This window comes from Bufo bufo, chromosome 3, assembly GCF_905171765.1.
Source record: "Bufo bufo chromosome 3, aBufBuf1.1, whole genome shotgun sequence".
NCBI classification, from domain to species: Eukaryota; Metazoa; Chordata; class Amphibia; order Anura; family Bufonidae; genus Bufo; species Bufo bufo.
Genome location: NC_053391.1, coordinates 386,455,272 through 386,482,582, shown reverse-complemented (window position 1 = coordinate 386,482,582; position 27,311 = coordinate 386,455,272). Strand labels below are relative to the sequence as shown.

Sequence of the window (27,311 nt, the reverse complement as noted above, 5' to 3'; positions counted from 1 at the left end):
CTGTCCTTTCTTCGTTTTCGTTTTTATATATATATATATATATATATATACACACACACAGTATATATTCTATATAATAAATAGATTTTTGTTAATTACTGTAAAATTATTTTCTCTTCCGTTCATTGGGGAGATGGGGGGCTGCTGCCACTAGGAGGGAGAAGACACTAATATAAGATGTGTTCATTCCTCCCACCAACTATACCCTTCCCACAGGGACTAAGATAAATCAGTGCAAGCTAAAGCATTAGGAGGAGAAAAAGAAAACATAGCCACTAATGACTTAGGACCCAAGAAAAGCAAAAGGCTCCACCTGTTTTTCTGGCCTAAGTTCCAACATGGCAGCTAGAGGGTTAAAAACACTATTCTTGTGGGAAGGGTGGAAGCCAGCTAGGGCAGATCTTACTTGGTCTTTAGATGGAGTCTCTCAAAAATGTAGCAGAGCCGGAGCTGTGGATGATGTCCCTATGAAGGTGAAAAGCAGAAGGCTGTAAATAGAGTCCACATGTGACCACCGAAAAGAGAAGATAGAGCCCATCAGAAGACTGAGGGGCTCTGAGAAGGGCACAGTGGAGGCAGGACCAGAAGCAGCAGGAAGATTTTGTGCTGAGAAAGAGGAGGGACAGTATAGAGTCCTGCTCAAGAAAGTCCTGCCCCCAGGAGAGGCCAAGCAGGCTCCGGCATTGGGGCCTAGATTAGTGTTGGAGGCTCAGATGCAATGCATGGTGGTGATGACAAGTAGAGAGACTTCTGGAAGAGGAGGAGGGTCCAGAATGGCCACCAGGTAAAGAAAAATCCAGTTAAGTCAGGGCTCTGCTGAAGGGAGGAAGATGTAAGTCCAAATTAAAGCAAAATAAAGAAGGGGGAACCTGAGAGCCTGAGGCGAGGGGGGTTGGGAAACTGCTGCAGTTACTTACCTAACTGCTGAGAAGATGTTCCCCAATCACACCATGGTCCTTCAGCATACTGCCCCTTGGGGAGGGTAGTTAAATTGAAAAGGGGGTATTCAAACAGTGAGTTAATGTCTCCTCATGAACTCCATTCCCACAGAGATTCAGCTGAAGATCTTATCATCTGTATTCAGGACCATAATTCCTGACAAGCAGAGCAGAGAGGAGGATGAGGCAGCTCTTTACCTCAGTGTTGTGAAGTAACTTGTCCTGCTGAGTGATTAGGACAGGTTTTGTGTGTACTAATAGGACAGTGACCATTTAATAAAACAAGCCATTATAACTAATGTAAGGTATTTGGGAATGTATTTATAATAAAGTAATATTTACGTATTTTCATTTTTTTAATTCCCAGAGAACCCCTTTAAAGGGCATCTGTCAGCAGATTTGCACCTATGAAACTGGCTGACCTGTTGCATGTCCGCTTGGCAGCTGTGTTGGTCCCATGTCCATATGTTCCCACAATGCTGAGCAAAATAAATTTTTTAACTATGCAAATAAGCCTCCAGGAGCAACGAGGGCGTTGCAGTTACCCCTAGAGGCTTTGCACCCTCTGCAACTGCTGTGCCCTCTGAACTTTGATTGACAGGGACAGGAAATGTAAATGTGACCACGCCTGCACCTGACTTCTCCTTCTCCATGGTCTATCCGTGTCCCCCAATGACATGGATTAGAAATAAGTATGCCTTCATAAGAAATTGAAGACATACAATAAGTCTCCACTTCTATGTGCTGTATTATGGTAGTGGGCATGAATACTTGTAGCACATCTGTGAACAGGAAAAGAGATAGAAGCCAACCACAACCACTTCTCTGCTAGGAACAGGGACCAGGTCTCCCACTCACTTAAGTATAGTCTATAGTCAGAGAGCAAACAATCATGCGTGTGGATATGGCTGGCATAAATGTGTTTTGTGAGGAAAAACATACGGTAACTGATACAACTGAGTCTTCTACTGTCTCTGTTATTCCACATTATGAGGATCATTTATCAAACAGAAATACGCCTAAATTAGCCGCATTTCTGGAGCAGATTGCAGAGCAAATGTCCTTTGCACCGCAATCTGTAACTTTTCCCTACTTACACCAGGTCTAAAAAAGTGGGCGTAGCGTGGGAAGGGGACGGGCCGGCAAGCCCATCTCATTCATCATTTTCTACGCCTGGTTTAAGTGTAGAAAATGGTCTAAATGTAAGACAGCCGGGAAGACATCTTACATTTACAACTGGCGCTGGATGCGCCAAAGTTATGGAGATTCACCGTCTAAAACACCGGTCTTAATAAATGTGCCCCTATGCTTCTATGGCTTATATCTGGACCACTTAAACTTGCTACACACAAAGTGAGACGATAATCTGGTATATGAAGGCCTCCTGACTGTCCTCGGAAAAGAGATGCCAGGGTGAATCAGGAATGTTGGGATTTTTAGCATGCCCGATCCTCTATTCATGCTGCCAGAAGTGTCTGAGGTTTTTTCCCCTCTAACCAATAAAATTAATATGTTGTAAGCCAAGCCTTGTGAGCGGGTTTATAGAGAAGGGAGAGAGCCATCTCAGGTGTATGGCCAAATACATGTGCATTTTCTGTCACCCTTACAAAAATAATAGTAAAATATTAAAAACTTGACAATAGTCCTGCACTAGTAAAATATAGTCCAAAAATGAATGAGCTTTACCACAAAAGTACACATGTAACACACTTGACAGAAACTGACCTTAGTGTTTAAAATGTATTGAATGACATGCCAAGATGAAGCTTTCAGTCATCTACGTTCTTCTGAACAATAAGGATTAATGCCAACTAAAAAAGAAAGATGGCTAGAAGGTTGGAGGAGTATTTAAACTAGGGACTGGGGGGGAGGAAATTACATTATAGGAGGGGAAGATAGTGCAGATAGAGACCTGGGGAAAGGTAGTGGGACTGGGGGAGGAATGGAAGGAGGGACTAGAACAGTTCAGAAGGAAAGGTGTAGGGTAAAAAATATACATAAACCTCTTAAATGTATGTATACTAATGCCAGAAGCCTGACTAAGGAGGACTATGACATAGTGGGAATAACTGAGACATGGCTGGATGATAGCTATGACAGTGGGAATAACTGAGACATGGCTGGATGATAGCTATGATTGGGCAGTTAATGTACAAGGTTACAGTCTGTTTAGAAAGGATCGTCAAAACCGGAGAGGGGGAGGGGTTTGCCTTTATGTAAAGTTTTGTCTAAAGCCCACAGTCCGAGAAGATATAAATGAGGGACATGAACATGTGGAGTCACTGTGGGTAGAGATACATGGAGGCATAAACAATAAATTACTAATAGGAGTTTATTATAAACCACCTAATATACCAGAGTCCACAGAAAATCTACTACTAAACGAGATAGACGAGGCGGCAAATCATAATGAGGTGGTTATTATGGGGGACTTCAACTACCCAGATATAGACTGGAAAACTGAAACTTGTATATCTCATAAGGGAAACAGGTTCTTGGCAATAACTAAAGACAATTACCTCTCCCAACTGGTTCAGGACCCGACTAGAGGGACGGCCATACTGGACTTAGTATTAACCAATAGGCCTGACAGAACAACAGATGTGCAGGTTGGGGGACACCTGGGAAATAGTGACCAGAAGGTAATAACCTTCCAATTATCATTCAAAAGAGCGTTTCTACAGGGAGGAACAAAAATACCAAACTTCAAAAAAGCTAAATTTAGCCAACTAAGAGAGGCCATAGGCCTAACTAACTGGGACAAAGTCCTCAAAAATAAAAATACAGCCACAAAATGGGATATCTTTAAAAGTATCCTAAAATCTCATTGTGAGAGGTACATACCGTATGGGAATAAAAGGTTAAGGAACAAAAAGAAACCAATGTGGATAAACAGAACTGTAAAGAAAGCAATAAATGACAAAAAGAAAGCATTTAAATCACTAAAACAGGAGGGTAGCACGGAAGCACTGAAAAACTATAAGGAAAAAAATAGAACATGTAAAAAACAAATAAAAGCGGCCAAACTAGAGACCGAGAGATTAATTGCCAAAGAGAGTAAAACTAACCCTAAAATGTTCTTCAATTATATAAATGTTAAAAAGTATAAATTTGAAGGTGTCGGCCCTTTAAAGAGTAATGAGGGGGGAGTCGCAGAGAGCGACGAGGAGAAAGCAAAGCTGTTAAATATTTTTTTCTCCAATGTATTCACTGAGGAAAATAAACTGTTAGATGACATGCAGAATGTAAAAATAAATTCCCCATTATAAGTGTCCTGTCTGACCCAGGAAGGGTCCAAAAACCGAGCCTGGAAACTATAGGCCGGTAAGTTTAACATCTGTTGTGGGTAAACTGTTTGAATGTTTTCTGAGAGATGCTATCTTAGAGCATCTCAACGGAAATAAGCAAATAACGCCATATCAGCATGGCTTCGTGAGGGATCGGTCATGCCAAACTAATTTAATCAGTTTCTATGAGGAGGTAAGTTCTAGACTTGACAACGGCGAATCAATGGATGTCGTATATCTGGACTTCTCCAAAGCATTTGACACTGTACAACATAAAAGGTTAGTATATAAAATGAGAATGCTCGGACTGGGAGAAAACGTCTGTATGTGGGTAAGTAACTGGCTTAATGATAGAAAACAGAGGGTGGTTATTAACGGTACACACTCAGATTGGGTCACTGTCACTAGTGGGGTACCTCAGGGGTCAGTATTGGGCCATATTCTCTTCAATATATTTATTAATGATCTTGTAGAATGCTTGCATAGTAAAGTATAAATTTTCGCAGATGACACTAAACTCTGTAAAGTAATTAACACTGAAGAGGACAGTATACAACTACAGAGGGATCTGGATAGATTTGAGGCTTGGGCAGATAAGTGGCAGATGAGGTTTAACACTGACAAATGTAAAGTTATGCACATGGGAAGGAATAATGCAAGTCACTCGTACATACTAAATGTTAAAACACTCAGTAACACTGACATTGAAAAGGATCTAGGAATTTTAATAAACAGCAAACTAAGCTGCAAAAACCAGTGTCAGGCAGCTGCTGCCAAGGCCAATAAGATAATGGGTTGCATCAAAAGGGGCATAGATGCCCGTGATGAGAACATAGTCCTACCACTTTACAAATCGCTATTCAGACCACATACGGAGTACTGTGTACAGTTCTGGGCTCCTGTAAACAAGGCAGACATAGCAGAGCTGAAGAGGGTCCAGAGGAGGGCAACTAAAGTAATAACTGGAATGGGGCAACTACAGTACCCTGAAAGATTATCAAAATTAGGGTTATTCACTTTAGAAAAAATACGACTGAGGGGATATCTAATTAATATGTATAAATATATCAGGGGTCAGTACAGAGATCTCTCCCATCATCTATTTATCCCCAGGACTGACTGTGACGAGGGGACATCCTCTGCGTCTGGAGGAAAGAAGGTTTGTACACAAACATAGAAAAGGATTCTTTACGGTAAGAGCAGTGAGACTATGGAACTCTCTGCCTGAGGAGGTGGTGATGGTGAGTACAATAAAGGAATTCAAGAGGGGCCTGGACGTATTTCTGGAGCTTAATAATATTACAGGCTATAGCTACTAGAGAGGGGTCGTTGATCCAGGGAGTTAGTCCGATTGCCTGATTGGAGTCGGGAAGGAATTTTTTGCCCCTGGAGCATCTATTCTTATTACTCTATGTTGTGCATTTATCCTGCTTGACATTTGACATTTGTGAATGAATTACTAGTAGTTTCCAATAGAGATGCAACTGGGTGTTACCAGATTTTGGAGGGGGGGGGGGTGACAAGAGGGATGGCCTCAGTATTCACTTTAATGGGAGTTAGCCATGCAAGCGTCCACGGCCGAGAATTCCACAGAAATAAATCGGAGAACGCTGTGCACTTGGGCGGCCACCTCTCTATTCATTCTCCACCAGAATGCAGAAGAAAGTGGAGATTGATCCGAGTGCAAGCATTTATCAGAAAGTTATGACATATACTGTGGACATGCCATAAATGTCATTAGATGGGAATATCCATTTAGAGTGGCGGTACCATGAAAATTAGTATGAATTTCTCAAACCAGCACTTAGATCTGAATACTTTTGTAATTTACTGAAATCTATCTGTATAGCGCCACCTGCTGTTTGGCGTTTTTCTATATTCTCTGTCCAGGTCACTAAGGTTGACATAGATGCTCAGTTTCATGCTTCAATTGCCACGAGACACCCCCCATAAGTGAGCTGCCAGCTTGAAATAAATCTAGCAGGGCAATGAATGGGGAGATCTCTGGATCCATGTGAGGTGCAGGGCTGATTGTAGCTTTGTTAGAAAGAGATTGTCATGTACTATACGATTTTTATTTTTTAGTCATGGGATAACCCCTTTAAGGAGACCACTTGTGTCCTGTAGAACTCACGAACGCCTCATTTTAGGTGGTCAAAGATGTAAATTAAGCATAAATTAACATAGGAACATGCAAATGGCATAACACAGCTGTTATTTAACTATAAATCAATGAAGACAAGTTCACTCAGCAATGAATTTTCCTTATTTCTGTTTCAACGGGTTTCTGTAAATTTTCACTGGAGGAAAAGTACAAAAGGAAGGATTTTTCTTTCATCCCAAATAATTGAAACCGGGTGGAACTCACATATACTGAGCACAACTAATGCTCATAATAAAAACGGATCTGTTCTTCTCGATTTTAATGTTCCTCTGGAGAAACAGAACCACAGAAAACACAACGCTGATGTGAACTCAGCCTTGTAGTGATAAAATAAATCAGAAAAATAAACTTCCATTACTTATTGGTTTATATACATTGAGGGTATGGTCAGATTTCTGCATCATTCTGGAAGCCAAATACAGGAGTGAATTCAAAGAAGTTTTATTCCGGATTTTGGATCCAAAACTACATCAGGAAACCTGACCATGTGGCCGTACCCTTACAGACATATAATATTTTGTAAGTATTACCTGACCAAGTGTCTTCCCTTTAAATGGGCCCAGGCCAGCACACCATTCACCTTTCTTAAAGGCCTTTCTCACTGTGTCCACAACACTCCCGCTCTGTATTCTCCTCGTATCTGAGGTGAGGTCAGTTCTGGAGGATGCCGCACCATCAGGAGGTATATAGTGAGGTGGAGGGCCTTTAGCAGACCATCCAGCATACGATTTGCTCTTGTAAAGAGGAAGCGCGTGATCAGCCTCATCTGTACCATTGTCAGGATATGCATTTTCTTTCAGGCAGACATTTTCGGATTGTTTTCGTTTTTCTTCGGCATCTAGTACAGTGTTATGGTCTTGGAGAAACGTCTGAATGTTCAGAAGATTGTCAAGAGTGGATCTGTGATGTATCTGGATTGCACTGAATCTATTATCTAGCGCCTGTAGTTCAGTTTGCCAGTTTTCATTTGTTCCTAAGCTCCTGCAGTCGATATCGCCTTCCTCCGAATCGGAACTGGTAACCGTCTCATAATCACTCATTAAGGATAATGAAATGGACGGGCTTCCCACATTCTCTTGATCGAAACCCCCAGCTCTGTTTTGACCTTTCTCCTCTAGTGAGGGTAGGTGGGTATTCATTTCGTCAGACTGCACTACCATGTCACACAGGGTTTCAGACTGTGACTCCGTGGTGGATGAAACACTGGAAATATTAGTTCTTTTATAAAACAAATCTGTAACTTCCTCAAAATTGTCTGAATGACAAAGGAAAAAAACGATAGGAGACATTTATTAATACCGTAAAGCTGTGATTGAAGCCTCGTTACAGAACGTGTTTATCAAACGGATATAAAAAGCAGAATTTTTCTTATTCATAATTACATACCCGGTGGGATTTCCTGCTCTGAACGTTGCATTTTCATATCTGCCTCTACAATCATAAGAGCATGTTGTGTACATGGAACTTTGTCCAGGAAGTGCTTAAAAAAAGCAAGAATGATCATTTTTAGGATGATAAAAAGTTACAAGCATTTGCTCATGATTGGTTGGGTGTTTTTAGACTGCCCGATGATCCTACAAACATTCATTCATGGTCATTGGCCCGTGTAAAAGGGCTTATTGTTAGGATAACAAGGAACAACGAATGGATTATCAAATTCATAGAAGATATCATTGGTCATAGTAGGCTTACCAAAAGAGCCCATATTGCAATAAACTACAGAGGTTGTCTCACAAAAATATGGTTTACAGATAAATTCAGCCCATTGTTATAAGCATTTTTTTTTTATTTACACTCCAGGAAACTCCAGGAATGTTAGTATAGCGCCACCTGCTGTTTTCTATTGAACACCCTTTCTGTGTCCAACTCACTACATGTGCTGAGGTGGACATACATGTTCCATCTTGCCTCTATCTCTGCTCCTTCAAGTATGAGGAGTCAGCTGCTTTTGAAACTGCAGCATATTCTCTGCCTCTCAGACAAGATTCTAAGCCAGTCCAATCACAGTAAGGCTGTCTCATCTTGGTATCAGTAGCTCAGTATATTCTCTGAGAAGTAGAAAAGACTCGCCACATAAAGAACCCCTTCACATACCTGAAGGAGCAACGAGAGAAGAAAGACGGACCATGTGAGTCCACCTCAGCACATTTAGGCTAGGTCTACACGATGACAATAAGTCGCGCGACAGATAGGGCACAACTACACTGCAACTTTTGTCACACCAATGTCACGCAACAATTTTTATAATGGTAGTCTATGGTGTCGCACTGCAACATGCGACTGCGACAGTCGCAGCATGTCGTATGTTGCAGTGCGATACCATAGACTACCATTTAAAAAATTGTCGCGTGACATTGGTGCGACAAATGTCGTTGTGTAGACCTAGCCTTAGGCCACTTTCACACTCGCGTTTGGTGCGGGTCCATCATGGATCTGCACAAACGCATCAGTTCAGATAATACAAACGCATGCATCCGTTCAGAACGGATCCGTTTGTATTATCTTTAACATAGCCAAAAGGGATCCGTCTTGAACACCATTGAAAGTCAATGGGGGACGGATCTGTTTTCTATTGTGCCATATTATATCAGTGAAAACTGATCCGTCCCCATTGACTTACATTGTGTGTCAGAACGGATCCGTTTGGCTCAGTTTCGTCAGATGGACACCAAAACACTGCAGGCAGCGTTTTGGTGTCCGCCTCCAAAGCGGAATGGAGGAGGAACGGAGCCAAACTGATGCATTCTGAGCGGATCCTTTTCCATTCAGAATGCATTAAGGGCAAAACTGAGAGCCCTGATCTCACAAACGGAAACTAAAACGCCAGTGTGAAAGTAACCTTACTGAGGTGGACGCAGAAAGGCAGTTAAATAGAAATGACAGGGGCACTATACTAACATTATTCCTGGCATATCTGTGGATATAAGCATTTTTTATAAACATAAATACATGAAATAATTAGAATAAAGGGCTGGATGTAATGATAAGCAATATTACTTTTTGGTTAAAAAAAACAACAACACACCTTCAAATAAATTTGCAACAAAGTTTATAAAAAAAAAATCTGGTTTTGTTCATGGGGCCTCTTTATCCAACAGATTTAGTGCAGTATTTGTAGCGCCATATTTACTACTATTAATGGCCACATGACTGATTGGAACCTGGGCCTACATGTGCGGGGTAAAGATTTTTATTTTTTAAATCAAGTATGACCAAATCCAACCAATGGGGATAAAAAGCCCAACCAGCATTTCATGAGAGCATTTAAAGGTGTACTCATAAGTTTGACAATATAAAATGATATAAAGCCAACAAGAGGTTATTAGATTCTTCTAGAATTAGCTACCTTGAAATCATTCTTCAGTAAATATCCAATATCCTGCAGAGGTGTTGTCCGTTCCTTGGGACTAGCCTGAATTCCAGTCCTGACTATAGAATAATATGGTTCAGAAAGAGTGGGATCCACAGCCAAGAAATGTCCTGAAGCCATGGAATCCTTAATTACTTCACCATCTAACCCATTCCATGGCAGAGCATCTAAAAAGTAACCAGAATCTGTATGTTAGTAGGAAATGAAACAAGAACAAATGGTGGAAAAAATAAAGATTATGTCACTATTAGGGTTTATTCACACGTCACAGTTTCTACTGTGATTTCCTGGAATCGTAGGGAGAAATTGACCATGATCTGTGCATAAACCCATAAAATCAATGGTTTGTACGATAATTGCCATAGTGAGACCGATTTCAGTTCAAATGTCTTAAAGTGAACAGGTCACCAGGATGTAGCCATCCAAATTGCCACCAACCTCTTATCTGTTATCATGGCAGGTTTTCTCCTGTCAGTTTCTGTATAATGGAGAAAAAAAAGCTTTGACCGATGCATTTCTTATGCCAGCAAGGAGTCGTGGAGGTGGTGCCACTCTCTAGAGAAGGTATGCTGTACAGTCCCCCTCGCGGCTTGATTTACGTCCCATGGACTGGGTAGGTCATCAAAAACAGCCTCTTAAAGTGGCATTCAGCGAATGTGCAGTTGAAGGCGAGGCAAGTACATCCCACTTCACTGCGCTGAATGCTGCTTTAGGAGGCTTGTGGTGACATACCCTGTCTGTGGGACCTAAAGTGAGCAAGTAGGAGGACAGGCCAGCATGACTGCTTGGGAGAACAGCTCCAGCTCGATGAGTCTTTGCTTACTCTTTTTCTCCATTATGCAGATTGCATCATGTTTGTTTTGGGGGCTACATCCTAGTGCCTTTCAATCTTTGAGGAATGTCAGAAGGGTTTGCATCAGTGATAGTCCCAATTTCCAGACTCATTGTAGTTACAACACATAGATAAAAGACTGTGGACAGCATAGCTTCACATGCATGTACATTTGCTAAACTTATTATTCCAAAACCAGAACATATCATCAATAGCAAGTTTTGCTTTCCCCTTGAACCTTATATTTTTTTTTGCATTTTTCAATGTATTTATTTTTTTATTGTATACATTTTTATTAAATAGTTACATAAGAACAATTCCTTCATAGATACATACATAATAGAGAGCCTTTTACAAATTTAAAATCATCAATAATTAATTTTTCAAGTTACAATTCCCCCCATCCTCTCCCCATTCAACCCTCTACTCACAGGCTAGCAAACACCTAACTGGGCTCTCCCACATTTTGATTGTTGGAACCCTTCTCTCTATCCAGTTCTTCATAATACATCTCCTTGCTTGAGACAAGAATTTTCCTACTAGCTCTTGCGTTCTAGCATTACTTTCATCCCCTATACTGCCCATTCTACACGCTTCAAAGCTCTTAGGAATATTGATCTGATGGTAATTCCTTATTTGCATAAGTACCGCATTCCAGGATTTTTGTATGTAGTAGCATTCCCATATTAAATGCACATCGTCGACTCCTATTTCTCCACATTTTTGACATTTAAATACCTTATTTTTGTAATATTTCATTCGTTTTGCTGGAGAATAGTACAATCGATGGACCTCCAAAAACCGTGTCAGTCTATGGCCCCTTTCACACGGGCGAGTATTCCGCACGAATGCGATGCGTGAGTTGAACGCATTGCCCCCGCACTGAATACCGACCCATTCATTTCTATGGGGCTGTGCACATGAGCGGTGATTTTCACGCATCACTTGTGCGTTGTGTGAAAATCGCAGCATGCTCTATATTCTGCGTTTTTCACGCAATGCAGGCCCCATAGAAGTGAATGGGGTTGCGTGAAAATCGCAAGCATCCGCAAGCAAGTGCGGATGCGGTGCGATTTTCACGCACGGTTGCTAGGAGACGATCGGGATGGAGACCCGATCATTATTATTTTCCCTTATAACATGGTTATAAGGGAAAATAATAGCATTCTGAATACAGAATGCATAGTAAAATAGCGCTGGAGGGGTTAAAAAAAATAAAAATTTAACTCACCTTAGTCCACTTGATCGCGGAGCCGGCATCTCCTTCTGTCTTCATCTTAGCTGTGTGGAGCAACAGGACCTGTGGTGACGTCACTCCCGTCATCACATGGTCCATCACATAATCTTTTACCATGGTGATGGATCATGTGATGACCGGAGTGACATCACCACAAGTCCTGTTCGTGCAATGAATGCTCACCACAGGTCCTGTTCAGCAAAGAAGGAGACAGACGAGAAGCCGGCAGCGCGATCAAGTGGACTAAGGTGAGTTAAAAAAAAAATTTTTTAACCCCTACAGCACTATTTTACTATGCATTCTGTATTCAGAATCCTATTATTTTCCCTTATAACCATGTTATAAGGGAAAATAATACAATCTACACAACCCCGATCCCAAGCCCGAACTTCTGTGAAGAAGTTCGGGTTTGGGTACCAAACATGCGTGATTTTTCTCACGCAAGTGCAAAACGCATTACAATGTTTTGCACTCGCACGGAAAAATCGCGCGTGTTCCCGCAACGCCTGAAAGAGGCCTATGAGCAGGGTTTAAGGATATTTTGTTTAATTCCATTAAGATTTTTTTCCACCATTTCAGGGTCCAAAGAGTCCACTATCCCTTCCCATTTTTCCTCCAACTGTAGTGGGGTCTTTTATCTTTTTTGGTGTAATAAAGTATTATAAATTGATATCCTTTTCTTACCTTCTGTCAGCTTAGTAATCTTTTTTAAAGGTAGTGGAAATTCAGATAAACCTGTCCTACCTAGCTGACCAAATCTAATCGCATGCCTTAACTGAGTATAGTACGCCTTTTTTAATGTATTTATACCAACTCTGGATTGCCAAATTTGTTCCTATGGGTTAGCTATGCCATTGAGCTACATATTGCAATATAACACTAAAAAAGCTTACGTATAAATGCTCTCAGTGGGACACAACATAGATCAATGTACCTGTTAAACACTCCTGCATCACTGCACAAAAACTGTAGAGATCAGACTTTATGGAACCAGCTTTTCCTGCAACTACCTCAGGAGATGACCAGCAGTACAGCTGCTTGGGTACTGGGAAATGAATGATGCCATCACACTTCTTGCCATCTTTGCTGGAAGACAAACATAAATGTTAAAAAGTATCTTCATGGGTCACTGTGCTTTCTGAAAACCTTTTATATGTTATAAAACATAAACTGAAATCAGGCATGAATAAGCCAAACGGGAAATAAAAGCACAAAACAGCTAAGATATAAGCAAAGCTAAGACAGACTTCATAGCTATATATGCCAAAGAAATAATAACACTACACTATAATAAAAAAATAATAATAATATTCTTTACCTTTCTATCATGTATTCAAAGTTACTTATTTTGGCTCTGCCCGCTGCTACAATCTGAATGGCATGTGAAGAAAAAGAGCGATGGATGAACCCACGCCAGTGAAGAAACACAAGAGCCTCAATCACCTGAAGAAGTATGTGAACTATCGTTCCCAAGTGCAATATTGGATATTCTGAGCGCTGAAAAGTTCAGAAAATATCAAGATAAACAGTATGGATTTGTACCAGTTAATTTACAGAAGAAGTTGTGCAGAATAATGCATTTGTGCTAGTACGCTGTCAACAAGTATGCTAGGTGCACTGTGGATCAGTGGTTAGCTTGGGGTCCTAGGTCTGAATCTGACCCAAGCCAACATCTGCATGGAGTTTGTATGTTCTCCTCGTGTTTGCGTGGGTTTTCTCCCACACTCCAAAGACATACTGATAGAGAACTTAGATTCTGAGCCCCATCGGGGACAGCTTGATGTATGTAAAGTCAGTAAAATGAATAAACAAAATGCTAATACACAGCACAGATGTTTTTGCCATATTATTATGATGATTATCTACAGTTGAAATTAAAACTGTATTCTGCTCCTAGAACCTATCCTATCCACAGGATATGTCATAAATGTCCGTTTTGAGATGTGGAAACAGCATAGCTTGCTGTACTTCTGTAGCTTCTATTAAGTTCTAGGGGCGTTAGAAAAAACAATATAGCACAGTGAGCTTGTTTCCATAAATCCAGCCACCTCTCACTGCCTGAATGTGATGATGGTGTGAGGTGGGATGGGTTATGCCCTCCTGTTCTAGAGAATGCTATGGATTCCAGAGGCGCGACTTTCATCTATAAGACACTGATGACATATCCTGTGAGCTAATGATAACCCTTTAAAAGGGTTGTCCAACCCCTACCCCAACATTAAATTATGGCCAAAATGTGGGTACACAAAAAAAAAAAAAAAGCCACTCATCTCTTCAAGAGCGGACGACCCCATCCCCACTGCCTTTGATCCCATGTGGCCCAGAAGTGTGACATTTCGTCTGTCATCATGTGCTCGGCTGCAGAGGCACATGACCACTGAGGTCAGCGAGCAGCTGTGGCAGTGCATATGACAGTGGATGCAACATCACACTTCTGGTCCAATGGTGGACTGGAATCAGCGGGGATGGGACTGAAACAGAGTTGCTCAGAAAAGGTGAGTGGCTTTCTTGTTTGAGGGTACACACATTCCAGATATCATTTAAATCTGAAATATGGGTTGTACAACTCCTTTAAGGAGCAGGAAGGTGAGCTAAACTACCCTTCTAAGGCTCTTCTAGGTTCAGGCACTTTTATAATGCTCCACTTTTTTATATGTAGCAAACATCTATAATGAATCAGTGGTTTTCGGAAGCGATCAACTGCTGATGGAGGACCTACATCGTTCAAACTGGACAGTTCTTCTAAATCTCATCCCAGAAGTCTGCAGAGCAGAGAAGAAGACATCTGGGAGAAGGAGACACATCTGTTGATTACCGGTACTTCATTTGATCATCTATAGATTGGAGTTAAAACAAAGGCCACTCTACCAGTATTCACCACATTGGCATACAGATTACACATTTCTTGAAGTTACCCTGTCATGTAAAATGCTGTAAAAGGAGCCAAATGTGACCCGCTCAAACACCAGTTGTTTCCTCTCCAGAGAAGTCGATGTAGACAGTGCCAACAGCTGCAGAATAAGAGGATGTCGTAGGTAACTGTCAAGCAAAAGAATGCAGAAACCTCATTAGCACAATTCACACTATTCCCAAAGCCATAAAAAATTTGCTGAACTGAACCCAATTTTAAAATTGCATTGTCCGCTAACAATATGCCATACTGGTCTGTGATAGGCATATCTTTCTTAGTACCAAGAAGATGGACTCTCTGATCATACTTTCAGTTTGAATAAGAAACTCTTCTTTAACAACATTTTTAAATAAATGGAGAAATAAGCAAGACTGCATCATTTTCATAGGATGTCTTCAAAAGAGATCCACTGGTGCCCACAGACTCAGACCTTGGCATCAACGTACAGAATTGTTTAGAGGGATTGCAGATGAAATCTACTGGCTTGGCAAATTAAAGTTTATATAGCGTTTACTGCAAATTTGGTCTGCAGTTCTTCTACGCAATGAACTGTATTTCAGGGGAGTTTTAGACCTTTCTTGTAACCACTGGCTGCTTCTTTCTAACAATCGTATCATCTACTTGTTTAGAGAGTACCTTTGTGTTGCCCATTTAATCAGAACCTTCCAGATATTGGCATTGGCTAAAACACTGGGGTTGGAATTTATCATCTGAATAGGTGCAAAAAATGCTAATTTGTGCAAGTGGAAATTTCTACCACGCTCTCATAAATTATACCTCCAATCTACACCAGCTCATAACTGGTATGGGTTTGATATTTCTTCATAAATTCCCCATTTACCTACACATACACAGATTATATTTTAGTAACTGCATGCCTTAAAAAATTAACTGACTGTTCAAAGGCTGCGTGAGGTTTGTCATAGTAAGTTACCGTATTTTTTCACCCTATAAGACCCACCTATATTTTAGAGGAGGATGATAGGAAAAAATATTTTTCATCAGGCCTCAGCTCAAAGCCCCAATCAGACCCCCAATGTTAATCAGACCTCAGTTTAGAGCCCCAATCAGACCCCCAATGTTAATCAGACCTCAGCTCAGAACCCCAATGTTCATAAGACCCCAATAAGACCTCAGATCACAGCCCCAATGTGAATAAGAACCCCTCCATTCAGACCCCCCCAAGCAGACCTCAGATCAGACCCCCAATGTGAATAACCCCCCCCCCCCCCAAGCAAACCTCAGATCAGAGCACCAATGTGAATGACCCCCAAGCAGACATCAGATCAGAGCCCGTTGTGAATGACCCCCAAGAAGACCTCAGAGCAGACAAAAACAATTAACTTACCTCTCCTCCTCCGGACACCGCCGCTGCTCCTCACATCTACACTAGTTCAGCCTGCCACGCGTTGTGCTGTGACCTGGCGCACAGTGAGTGGCCGAGGACCAGGGAGCGGTACAGAACCCCTGGAAACGCTGCATTCACCACTTCCCGTTCCTGCTGTACTAATGAGTACTTCCATAATGGAAGCACTCATTAGTATTCGCCCCATAAGACGAACTGACATTTCCCCCCACTTTGGGGAGGAAAAAGTGCATCTTATAGCGCGAAAAATATGGTAATATCTGGCATTGGTGCTGTCATTCTGTTGCAGTGGAATCATAGCATATAAGTGATTAAAATGAGGAAAGGGGTTCCCTCTGTCACCCCATCACTGGTCCCTCTACCTTCTTGCACGCGCCACGTACATTCATGGGGTCTACAGGTCTGCCATCTAAGTACACCTACAAGGCCCTGCCTTTTACTATTAGGCTGAATGGCATAATACAAAGTTTAATATAAAGAATATAACATCATTTTAAAGGGAAATTGTCCCTTTAAAACACAATATGAAGCACTCTCGTCAAATGGTACTTCCAGTTACCAGCAACCTTTATTATGTTGTGGCACTTACTAAGACAAGTCTCATTCCAGTGTAGTTCCTTACAGTTATGTGCCCCTCTTGGTACTAATCAGCACAGTAGGAGTCACAAGGTGTCTCCTAGGCTTCCGTACCCACTGGAAGCCTCTGACTCTGCTCGGAGATGAATGGCCTCAAAGTTGGAATGGAAGCCTCAGAGATAGACCTTGCCTGGAAAGCCTAATTCTTCCTACAAATTGCAGTGGAGTGTCCAGCATGAATTAGCAATGGATGAAAGAATGAAGACGCGCTCCTGAAATGGATAATATAGCAAAGACACTTGTCTTAGTAGCTGCCATAAGGACTTACTTGTAACTGGAAAGAACAGAAAAAAGGAAACAAATAGAAAGGATCACTTACCTCATCTTCTCCTCTTCCGCTATTAGAAGATCAGACAAGCACTTGTTTTGAGCCAAGTCACTTAACCCCTTAACTGTAACTTCTGTGCTTCCCCACAGCAAACTGGAAGAATTGACAAGGATTTTCATAGACATATACAATGGTTGATAAGGTAACTTTGATGAACTAAACCACAAAGCACTCAGGATGGGATATGACACATAAGCAACAACTTGAGGTCCACGCCAATGTTGACATAAGTAATTTTGCCTCTTTGCATTCTGGAGATAACTTCATTTTTTGCTAGATGCAGCTGTATGAGGCTTTGCCTTTTTCAGGGTGAGTTTATAAAATTTTGACTCTGAGTAGGTGCCATGTTTTGGTCACTATACACCCATTCAGCGGCTGCAGCTACGATGCTTGGCAGATAAAGTGACCAAAGAGTTAGTTGGAGCGCCTCTTAATAAATGTAACACATTCTGAACTCTGTGACTGCCAGGAAATAAAATGCTCCCATAAAATAGATTTACGACCAACATGTGTGCCATTTCTCCTAGTGTTCTTAATAATTATGATTCGAACTACATCTCCTTGGTGACCACATTTATTTTTCTTGTCATTTTTCTAATCTGGTGACAAAATAAGTAACACATTTTATAGCTAATTTGTCACATGTCATCGTTCATTTATTTTTTTCGTTTTTTGTAAACTGCATTGAAATGGGACAGTAGTCCTTCTCTATAAGCCTATTACACAATGTCATATATTCCAATTTCAGCGGACAAGTAGAATGCTTAAAGGAGTTGTCTAGTTTCAGGAGGAAACTGAGCAACACATGCAATCCACCTGCAATAAAGAATAAATTATTACTTACCTGACAATTCCCACGCTGGTGCCCCTGTTCTCCCAGCAGGTCTCTGTTTACCCCGCTGCAGCAGTCAGATCATGTTGATAACATGTGACTGCTGAAGCCAATCATTGGCCTCAGCAGCTGCAGTGGTCACATTGTTGCTGTGACATCACTGCTGTAACCGGGTAAAAAGAGCCATGCCAGGAGAACTTGAGTGATGGCGCAAAGATCTGTTAGGTAAGTAACAGTCTATTCTTTACTGCAGGCAAATTGCATGTGCTGTCTGGTTTCCTTCTGAAACAGGACAACCCCTTTAAGCATAGTCTCTTACTATAGTCCTGCATCAAATTTTGTACCTGAGCAAGAGTTCCCATGTACAGCAGTTGGCATTTGACCAATGAGGTGGCCACCATGGTGTCATCTAGGGCTGCAGCTAGCGATTATTTGAATAATCGAAAATTTCATCGATTAATCAGGAAAAAAACACCAAAATGACAAAAAAAAGGGGTTTATATGATTTTACTTGAAAAATTATGTTCAAAGGCCATATTAAAACAAATTGTGGATGACACTGTTATGGAGGATCTGTGGATGGCACTGTTATGGAGGGGTTCTGTGGATGGCACTGTTATGGAGGGGTTCTGTGGATGGCACTGTTATGGAGGATCTGTGGATGGCACTGTTATGGAGGGGATCTGTGGATGGCACTGTTATGGGGGAATCTGTGGATGGCACTGTTATGGAGGTTATCTGTGGATGGCACTGTTATGGAGGGTATCTGTGGATGGCACTGTTATGGAGGTTATCTGTGGATGGCACTGTTATGGAGGTTATCTGTGGATGGCACTGTTATGGAGGGTATCTGTGGATGGCACTGTTATGGAGGTTATCTGTGGATGGCACTGTTATGGAGGGTATCTGTGGATGGCACTGTTATGGAGGGGATCTGTGGATGGCACTGTTATGGAGGGGATCTGTGAATGGCACTGTTATGGAGGGGATCTGTGGATGGCACTGTTATGGAGGGGATCTGTGGATGGCACTGTTATGGAGGGGATCTGTGGATGGCACTGTTATGGGAGGGAGATCTGTGGATGGCTCTGTTATGGGGAGGGGGATCAGTGCACTGTTATGGGGAGGGGGATCTGTGCACTGTTATGGGGAGGGGGATCTGTGGATGGCACTGTTATGGGGAGGGGGATCTGTGGATGACACTGTTATGGGGAGGGGGCTCTGTGGATGACACTTATGGGGAGGGGGATCTGTGGATGGCACTGTTATGGGGAGGGGGATCTGTGGATGGCACTGTTATAGGGAGGGGGATCTGTGGATAGCACTGTTATGGGGAGGGGGATCTGTGGATGGCACTGTTATGGGGAGGGGGATCTGTGGATGGCACTGTTATGGGGAGGGGGATCTGTGGATGGCACTGTTATGGGGAGGGGGATCTGTAGATGGCACTGTTATGGGAGGGCGATCTGTGGATGGAACTGTTATGGGAGGGGGATCTGTGGATGGCACTGTTATGGGAGGGGGATCTGTGGATGGCACTGTTATGGGGAGGGGGATCTGTGGATGGCACTGTTATGGGAGGGGGATCTGTGGATGGCACTGTTATGGGGAGGGGGACCTGTGGATAACCATGCTATGGGGGGATCTATGGATGACACTATATAGCATCTCCGTTTCATCCACAGATCCCCCTCTCCAACACAGTGTCATCCACAGATCCCCCTCCCCATAACAGTGCCATACACAGATCCCCTCCATAACAGTGCCATTCACAGATCGCCCTCCCATAACAGTGCACAGATCCCCCTTCCCATAACAGTGCCATCCACAGATCCCCCTCCCATAACAGCCCCGGCCCCGCCACTCACAGCAGTATTCCTTAATCGGCAGTACCTTTTACTTTAAATCACTGCATCTTTATTACCTTACAATGAAGCTCCAGTAACAGGCAGAGCGGCGTAACGTCACTTACTGATTTAAAGTTCAAGGACCCGCAGGTATAGCGCCTGACCGCCCGCATAGCAAGGAAATCGGCCGATTATTTGATAACGCGATTCGTTGACAACGAATCCCGTTATTGAATATTATCGATAACATCGATTAATCGTTGCAGCCCTAGTGTCATCATGATTTTTAATAACTGTAACTACATATTAATGGAAGATGCACTGACGCTAGGTGAATATACAACCAGTCAATCACATATATAAAAATTAATGCAACCATAAAGGGGCCAAAACCAGCAACCAGATAAATTCTTTAAAAATTATATAGAAAAATTTGGAGCTTTATTTGCTGTGAGGCCCAGGACCGGGCTTCTATGTATGTGGAGCAGCTGCACAAAGACCATTAGCTGATATAGTCACCCAGCCTGGCTGCACTAAAAGGAGAAGACTGATGATATCAGGGGATGAAAGGGCTGCCCTCAGAATAGACAAAAAAAAAAAAAAAAGTGTGGAAGATAATGTATACTGCTCAAAAAAATAAAGGGAACACTTAAGCAACACAATGTAACTCCAAGTCAATCACACTTCTGTGAAATCAAACTGTCCACTTAGGAAGCAACACTGAGTGACAATCAATTTCACATGCTGTTGTGCAAATGGGATAGACAACAGGTGGAAATTATAGGCAATTAGCAAGACACCCTCAATAAAGGAGTGGTTCTGCAGGTGGTGATCACAGACCACTTCTCAGTTCCTATGCTTCCTGGCTGATGTTTTGGTCACTTTTGAATGCTGCCGGTGCTTTCACTCTAGTGGTAGCATGAGACGGAGTCTACAACCCACACAAGTGGCTCAGGTAGTGCAGCTTATCCAGGATGGCACATCAATGCGAGCTGTGGCAAGAAGGTTTGCTGTGTCTGTCAGCGTAGTGTCCAGAGCATGGAGGCGCTACCAGGAGACAGGCCAGTACATCGGGAGACGTGGAGGAGGACGTAGGAGGGCAACAACCCAGCAGCAGGACCGCTACCTCCGCCTTTGTGCAAGGAGGAACAGGAGGAGCACTGCCAGAGCCCTGCAAAATGACCTCCAGCAGGCCACAAATGTGCATGTGTCTGCTCAAACAGTCAGAAACAAACTCCATGAGGGTGATATGAGGGCCCGACGTCCACAGCTGGGGGTTGTGCTTACAGCCCAACACCATGCAGGACGTTTGGCATTTGCCAGAGAACACCAAGATTGGCAAGTTCGCCACTGGCGCCCTGTGCTCTTCACAGATGAAAGCAGGTTCACAGTGAGCACATGTGACAGACGTGACAGAGTCTGGAGACGCCGTGGAGAAGGTTCTGCTGCCTGCAACATCCTCCAGCATGACCGGTTTGGCATTGGGTCAGTAATGGTGTGGGGTGGCATTTCTTTGGAGGGCCGCACAGCCCTCCATGTGCTCGCCAGAGGTAGCCTGACTGCCATTAGGTACCGAGATGAGATCCTCTGACCCCTTGTGAGACCATATGCTGGTGCGGTTGGCCCTGGGTTCCTCCTAATGCAAGACAATGCTAGACCTCATGTGGCTAGAGTGTCAGCAGTTCCTGCAAGACGAAGGCATTGATGCTATGGACTGGCCCGCCCGTTCCCCAGACCTGAATCCAATTGAGCACATCTGGGACATCATGTCTCGCTCTATCCACCAACGTCACGTTGCACCACAGACTGTCCAGGAGTTGGCAGATGCTTTAGTCCAGGTCTGGGAGGAGATCCCTCAGGAGACCGTCCGCCACCTCATCAGGAGCATGCACAGGCGTTGTAGGGAGGTCATACAGGCACGTGGAGGCCACACACACTACTGAGCCTCATTTTGACTTGTTTTAAGGACATTACATCAAAGTTGGATCAGCCTGTAGTGTGTTTTTCCACTTTAATTTTGAGGGTGACTCCAAATCCAGACCTCCATGGGTTGAAAAATTTGATTTCCATTTTTTTATTTTTGTGTGATTTTGTTGTCAGCACATTCAACTATGTAAAGAAGAATATTTCAGAAGAATATTTAATTAATTCAGATCTAGGATGTTATTTTTGTGTTCCCTTTATTTTTTTGAGCAGTGTATGAACATGTATTTGAATGAACGTGATGGTTATTAATATTGATTATATAAAGGCCTTACTTTGTCATTGTCATAAATGGTCCAGAAGCATAGGAGAATGTGGGCTTGCATTCTTCCCGTACAAGCCATTTTTCCTCAATTAAAGGGAAAGTTAACAAAAATCCAGCTTGACCATTATCCTGTACACGAAACTGAAAGAAAAAATATTGTCATTAATAAAATTGGAGCATGAGTTAAAAAAAAAAAAAAAAAAAAAAAAGTGTCAAAAGTATTTTGGGGTTGATACGAATTTGAAAATGGTGCAAATCACGCAGTGTTTGTAAGGCTTCTAGGAGCTCATGACTAGACCTTACATTCATTTCCTCTTGGTCACAGTTATTAGTTTGGAGTTGTGGTCTAATCTGTCACAACCGTGCGCCACAAATATCATTTTTAAAAAGACGTAAAGCAAGCAAATAATAGATCCGAGTCTTGTAAAGCACATGTGCCAAATTCGCAAGGATAAAAAGAAACATAGAAGATTAAAAGCAGAAAAAGACCACATGGTCCATCTAGTCTGCCTTATATTATTACCCATTTTAGGATAGGCGTGTGTTCATCCCAGACATGTTTAAATTCACTTCCTGTGGATTCCCAACCACATCTGATGGGAGTTTGTTCTAAGCCTGAACTACTCTTTCGGTTTAAAAATATTTCCTGATATGGGTTCTGATTAGGCTAGCTCTATCCGAACCCAATTCGTTCGAAAACTTTGTTAACAATATCGTCTCCATCCTACTGTAAAATGTATGGCCTCCACGGAGGTCTTTCCGAAGAATCCCTGCCTCATTAATGAAGCCGAGTTCAGTTTTGTATTTTGATACAGTGATTTATGCGAAGACATGAAGTGACATGTGATAGAGGTGAGACGAAGTGAGTCTCGTGATATTTGCTGAAACTTCAGAAAGACCTCCATGGAGGCCATACATTTTACAGTAAGATGGAGCCAGTATTCTTAAGGTCGTTTTTAAAACAATTGGGTTCCGATACAGCAATCCGAACCCGATTTGCTCAGCCCTAGTTCGGATCTAATTTTAGATTGTGCCCACTTGTTCTTGTGTTGAATTTGTTTTTTTATTAAAGGGAACCTGTCACTTAGAACGTGGCATCTGAGCTGCAAGCCTTATGTTATGGAGCAGGAGGAGCTCAGCAGATTGATATAAAGCTTTATGGGTAAATAATCCGTATAACTTGTATTTCATTCATTTATATTCCTGCTCATTCTGGTCTTTGAAGTCAAGGAGGCGGTCCTATCAGTGATTGACAGGCTACCCTCTATGACTGTGATTAATCTACTCAGCTTCTCCTGCTCTATAACATGGTGCTTGGGGATTATTTAGCATTTTTATGGTGACAGGTTCCCTTTAAAACACTTCCTGTCTCGACTTGATTTTTGCCTTTAACACACTGAAAGGTTTCTATTATATTGCCCCTTTTCCTTCTTTTTCAAAGCTATACAGATTAGGTTCTTTAAGTGTCTCCTGATATGTTTTATGCTTCAGACCCTCCACTACTTTTGTAGCCCGTTTTTGCACCTGTAACATTTTATTTATATCTTTTTGCAGCTGCATACAGTATTCCAGATGTGGTCTCACTAGTGCTCTATACAGCGGCATCCAATCTCTCCCTTCCTTCTACATTTAGATATACCTCTAGTTATACAGCCAAGCATCCGACCTGCTTGAAACTGTCTGATATCAGGACCCCTAGATCATTTTCTTGGGTAACACAGAGCTACTAATGTGATACTCAGACTCTGGGTTCCTTCTCCCCAAGTGAATTATTTTACATCTGGAAACATTGAACTACAGTTTCCATTGTTTGGACCATTTATCCAGAGAGGCTAAATCTTTTTCCAGTCAATCCAACCCTTATGAGGTGTTGCCTTACAGAACCAAGACAGCAACTCCTAAAGCATATAAAAGGTGCCCATTTTTGGCCGACCATCATTAACATCAATCACAATGGCCAACAGCAGATTTCAGCCAAAACTACATGTATGGCATGACTGACACAGACTTGGCTGATCATTTGCCACTTTGACCAAGTGAGAGGGAGCCTGTGTTGTTGGTAGTCATACAATAATCCCAGAGATAACTAATCAGCCACATTGCAACATGGTTTTATGTGCACTGATAATTTGATAAAGGCATGATATTACAAGCAAGTTACTTTAAAGGGAGTCTTTCACCAAATATGACCATTATAGACCACTCAGATCAGGTTCTCCATTACTTTCCCCAGATTACTATGGTACCTTTCATATTGCAGTCCATTGCCGATTTGCTCTAAAAAAGACTTTTATACCATATAGTAATTCGATTCTGAAGGTGCCCAGTGGCGGCATTCATGCGGCCGATGCCAGGGCCACTCAGCGCTTTGCTTACCAAACCCCTCCTCTTTCACCCCTCTGGCCCGCCCATTGTTTAATCTGATTACTTCCTCATCTCTGTCTGAAATCCTGGGTCCTCGCCGCTCCACACATTCTCGGCACGTGCGCACTGCATTACCCATTATGGGCAGAGAAACAGGGACTTTCAATGCGCAAGCGTCAGCCTGCGCAACCCGATCCAGCCGGCGGAGGCAAGAGATTTCAGACAGAGAGGGGGAGGAAATCAGATTAAACAAGGGCGGGCCAGACGGGTGAAAGAGAAGGGGTTTGGTAAGCAAAGCACAGAAGAGCCTGGGCACCGGCCGCATGAACGCCGCCCCTGGGCAGCTTCAGAACCTAATTACCATATGGTATAAAAGTCTTTTTTGGAGCAAATCGGCGATGGACTGCAATATGAAAGGTACCATAGTAATCTGGGGAAAGTAATGGAGAACCTGATCTGAGTAGTCTATAATGGTCATATTTGGAGAGACTCCCTTTAAATGGGTTGTCCCTACAGCATGTTCTCAATGCTAATGGATAAAATATACACACGCTGCCCATTCATGACCATACCTGTCCGTAGCCAAAGCTGCATACTTTCTTTACTGAAAAACTCTCACATTTAATCGGTTTTAAGATGGATCTGTTAGTATTTCTGAATGAATGGAATAAAACATAAAAACTTCTGTTAGCGTCTACAGGCAATGCATGTTTCTGCTTTAGAAAAAGACCTTAGGTCCCATTCACACGTCCGGACGTTTGAATGGAGCATTAGTTGTTAGGAAATCAAGATAATGAGATCCTGACTTGGAGAGTAGTTCACTCACAAGGGCCTTTGTGTGTTACCAGTTATAGAATAGCACTGTAACTTCTGACTTCTACTTGGGTCAGGGGTGCCTATGTGGATTCTAAAGTCTAGCCTTAGTGGCTTCATTATCTTGATTACCACGTAACCCCCTTATGATAAATGAGTATTTAGAAATGCGTAGGATCTTTTATATAACATTAGCTAGCCTTTTGGTGAGATGGGTAAAGTAGAACAGCATGAATAGTACCTGTACAAAAAATGGAAAGGTGAGGCTGATTCCTGCAAGTACTTAACAAGGGCTATTTGGCCACTACATGACAGAAAATATTTAAAAGCGCTTTCCAAGATTCTGATACTGATGACCTGAGCTCAGGATAGGTCATCAGTATCTCATCGGCGGGAGTCCCGGGACCCCTGGCGATCAGCTGTTTGAGAACGCCACTGCCTTCTCCACGCTTATCAAGCACAGAGCGATACATTGTATAGCAGTTGTGCTTGGCATCATGCTCAGCTCCATTCGCTTGAATGGGGCTGAGCTCAAGAAAATGTTGTCACTGGCCTAGGGAAAGATGTGAAGACCACGGTGCTATTTAAACAACTGATCGTCGGGGGTCCTGCGTGTTAGACCCCTACCAATCAGATACTGATGACCTATCCAGAGGATAGAGAAAATTTTAACAGGTTATGGGTAGCTCATTTCATTTGATTTAAAACTTAACATTTAATTAATGTCAATCATAAAAAGATAGGCCCTAAAGTATAAACACTCAAAAAAAGAAAATATCAGTAACCACTGGTTACACTAGTCTCCTGAAAAAATGGACGGAGACGGGAAGGATCTATACACAGGGATAGCATATAAAACAGATCAGGTGAAGGGTACAGGGGTACCAAGACAGAGGGACACACTGCTGGGACTATACCCTGGATGTCCCTATTCTATCTAGATCACACCACTGTCTAATGTATATATCCCTGCATTCGCCCTCCCTAAAGATGGACTGCCCAGCTTGGCCCGATAGACAGAATATATGGTCCTGTAATAAGTAAATTCTCTACCGGGTGTGGGCACTAAAGTTGGAAAAAAGGGACGTGGAGATTAGAATCCCGGTTATTCGGTAGTCCCGCTGTGAGGGGTCCCAGATCCTGGTCTATACACGTACAGATGTATTAATCAGAAAAGTACAGTGTCCCGACGCGTTTCCTCAGTGATGTCTGATTCATCAGGGGACAAAATTAAATATAAGAGGCTCCCTAGTATGAGGATGCCTCTTCCAACCAAAACACGTGATACAGGATGGTATCTAGTTAATAGTCCTGAGTCCTATGTAGACCCCGACTACATACCAGCCATCATCCGGTTATATGTCACAATCCGGATGATGAATCAAGAGCAATCCTGTGTCACTCAATCACAGCCGTTGTAGGGATACATAAACTGCTGTGACTCAAATCCAAGTATAGTGAAAACACCACATATAAGGTTACATATACAACACCATGAGTCAAAGTGTCAATTTAGTTTGCAATGTAGCAGATCCATGCTAGTAATGAACCCCCAGCATAGGTTGACGATCTGTGCACTGCTAAATGCATAACAGTACTGAATCACTGTGGTAAGTAAGTATGTCAGCGTGGTACACTTATCTGTCCAGTTCTAAATGGCAACTGTTCCCAGATATCGCTGGGTGGAAGGTGCTCCTTGGCGTCCCGCGTGTAGCAGTGGACAGGTCATCAGTATTATACTCTCGGAAAACCCCTTTAAATGCGGAACGAGTTGAGATATTTTGGAACACAATTTTAGTATTTTGTTTTATTACACACATTGATTTATCCGTTTTAAAAATTGCTAATAAAAATTAAAGTGTGCGTCCAGCCGTTAATATTGATGACATATCCTCACAACAGGTCATCAATATAAGATCGGCGGGGGTCCGACACATGGCACTTCAGCCGATCAGTTGTTTGAAGAGGAAGCAGAGCTCGATTCCATATCGACAATCTCTTATCCACAATGAGCCAGCGTCCACCAAGAAGGATGGATGGAACACTGCACGTGTCACAATGGACCAGCATCATCCAGGAATAATGGATGGAACACTGTGCGAGTCACAATGTACTAGCATCATCCAGGGATAATGGAT

General features: G+C 42.4%; 1 protein-coding gene across 1 annotated transcript in view; it reads right to left on the bottom strand.

Moving 5' to 3' along the window:
* The window catches only part of TEX14 (testis expressed 14, intercellular bridge forming factor), a 188,419-nt gene that overhangs the window by 86,079 nt on the left and 75,029 nt on the right, over window positions 1–27,311 (bottom strand). Inside the window, exons 2-10 of the mRNA XM_040422282.1 lie at window positions 24,933–25,014; window positions 22,007–22,137; window positions 17,061–17,162; window positions 14,744–14,867; window positions 13,147–13,325; window positions 12,763–12,914; window positions 9,736–9,926; window positions 7,776–7,869; window positions 6,920–7,644 (exon numbers count right to left, since the gene is read on the bottom strand). Of these exons, the coding sequence (XP_040278216.1) occupies window positions 6,920–7,644; window positions 7,776–7,869; window positions 9,736–9,926; window positions 12,763–12,914; window positions 13,147–13,325; window positions 14,744–14,867; window positions 17,061–17,162; window positions 22,007–22,137; window positions 24,933–25,014 (1,780 nt within the window). The remainder of the gene's footprint in view (window positions 1–6,919; window positions 7,645–7,775; window positions 7,870–9,735; window positions 9,927–12,762; window positions 12,915–13,146; window positions 13,326–14,743; window positions 14,868–17,060; window positions 17,163–22,006; window positions 22,138–24,932; window positions 25,015–27,311) is intronic.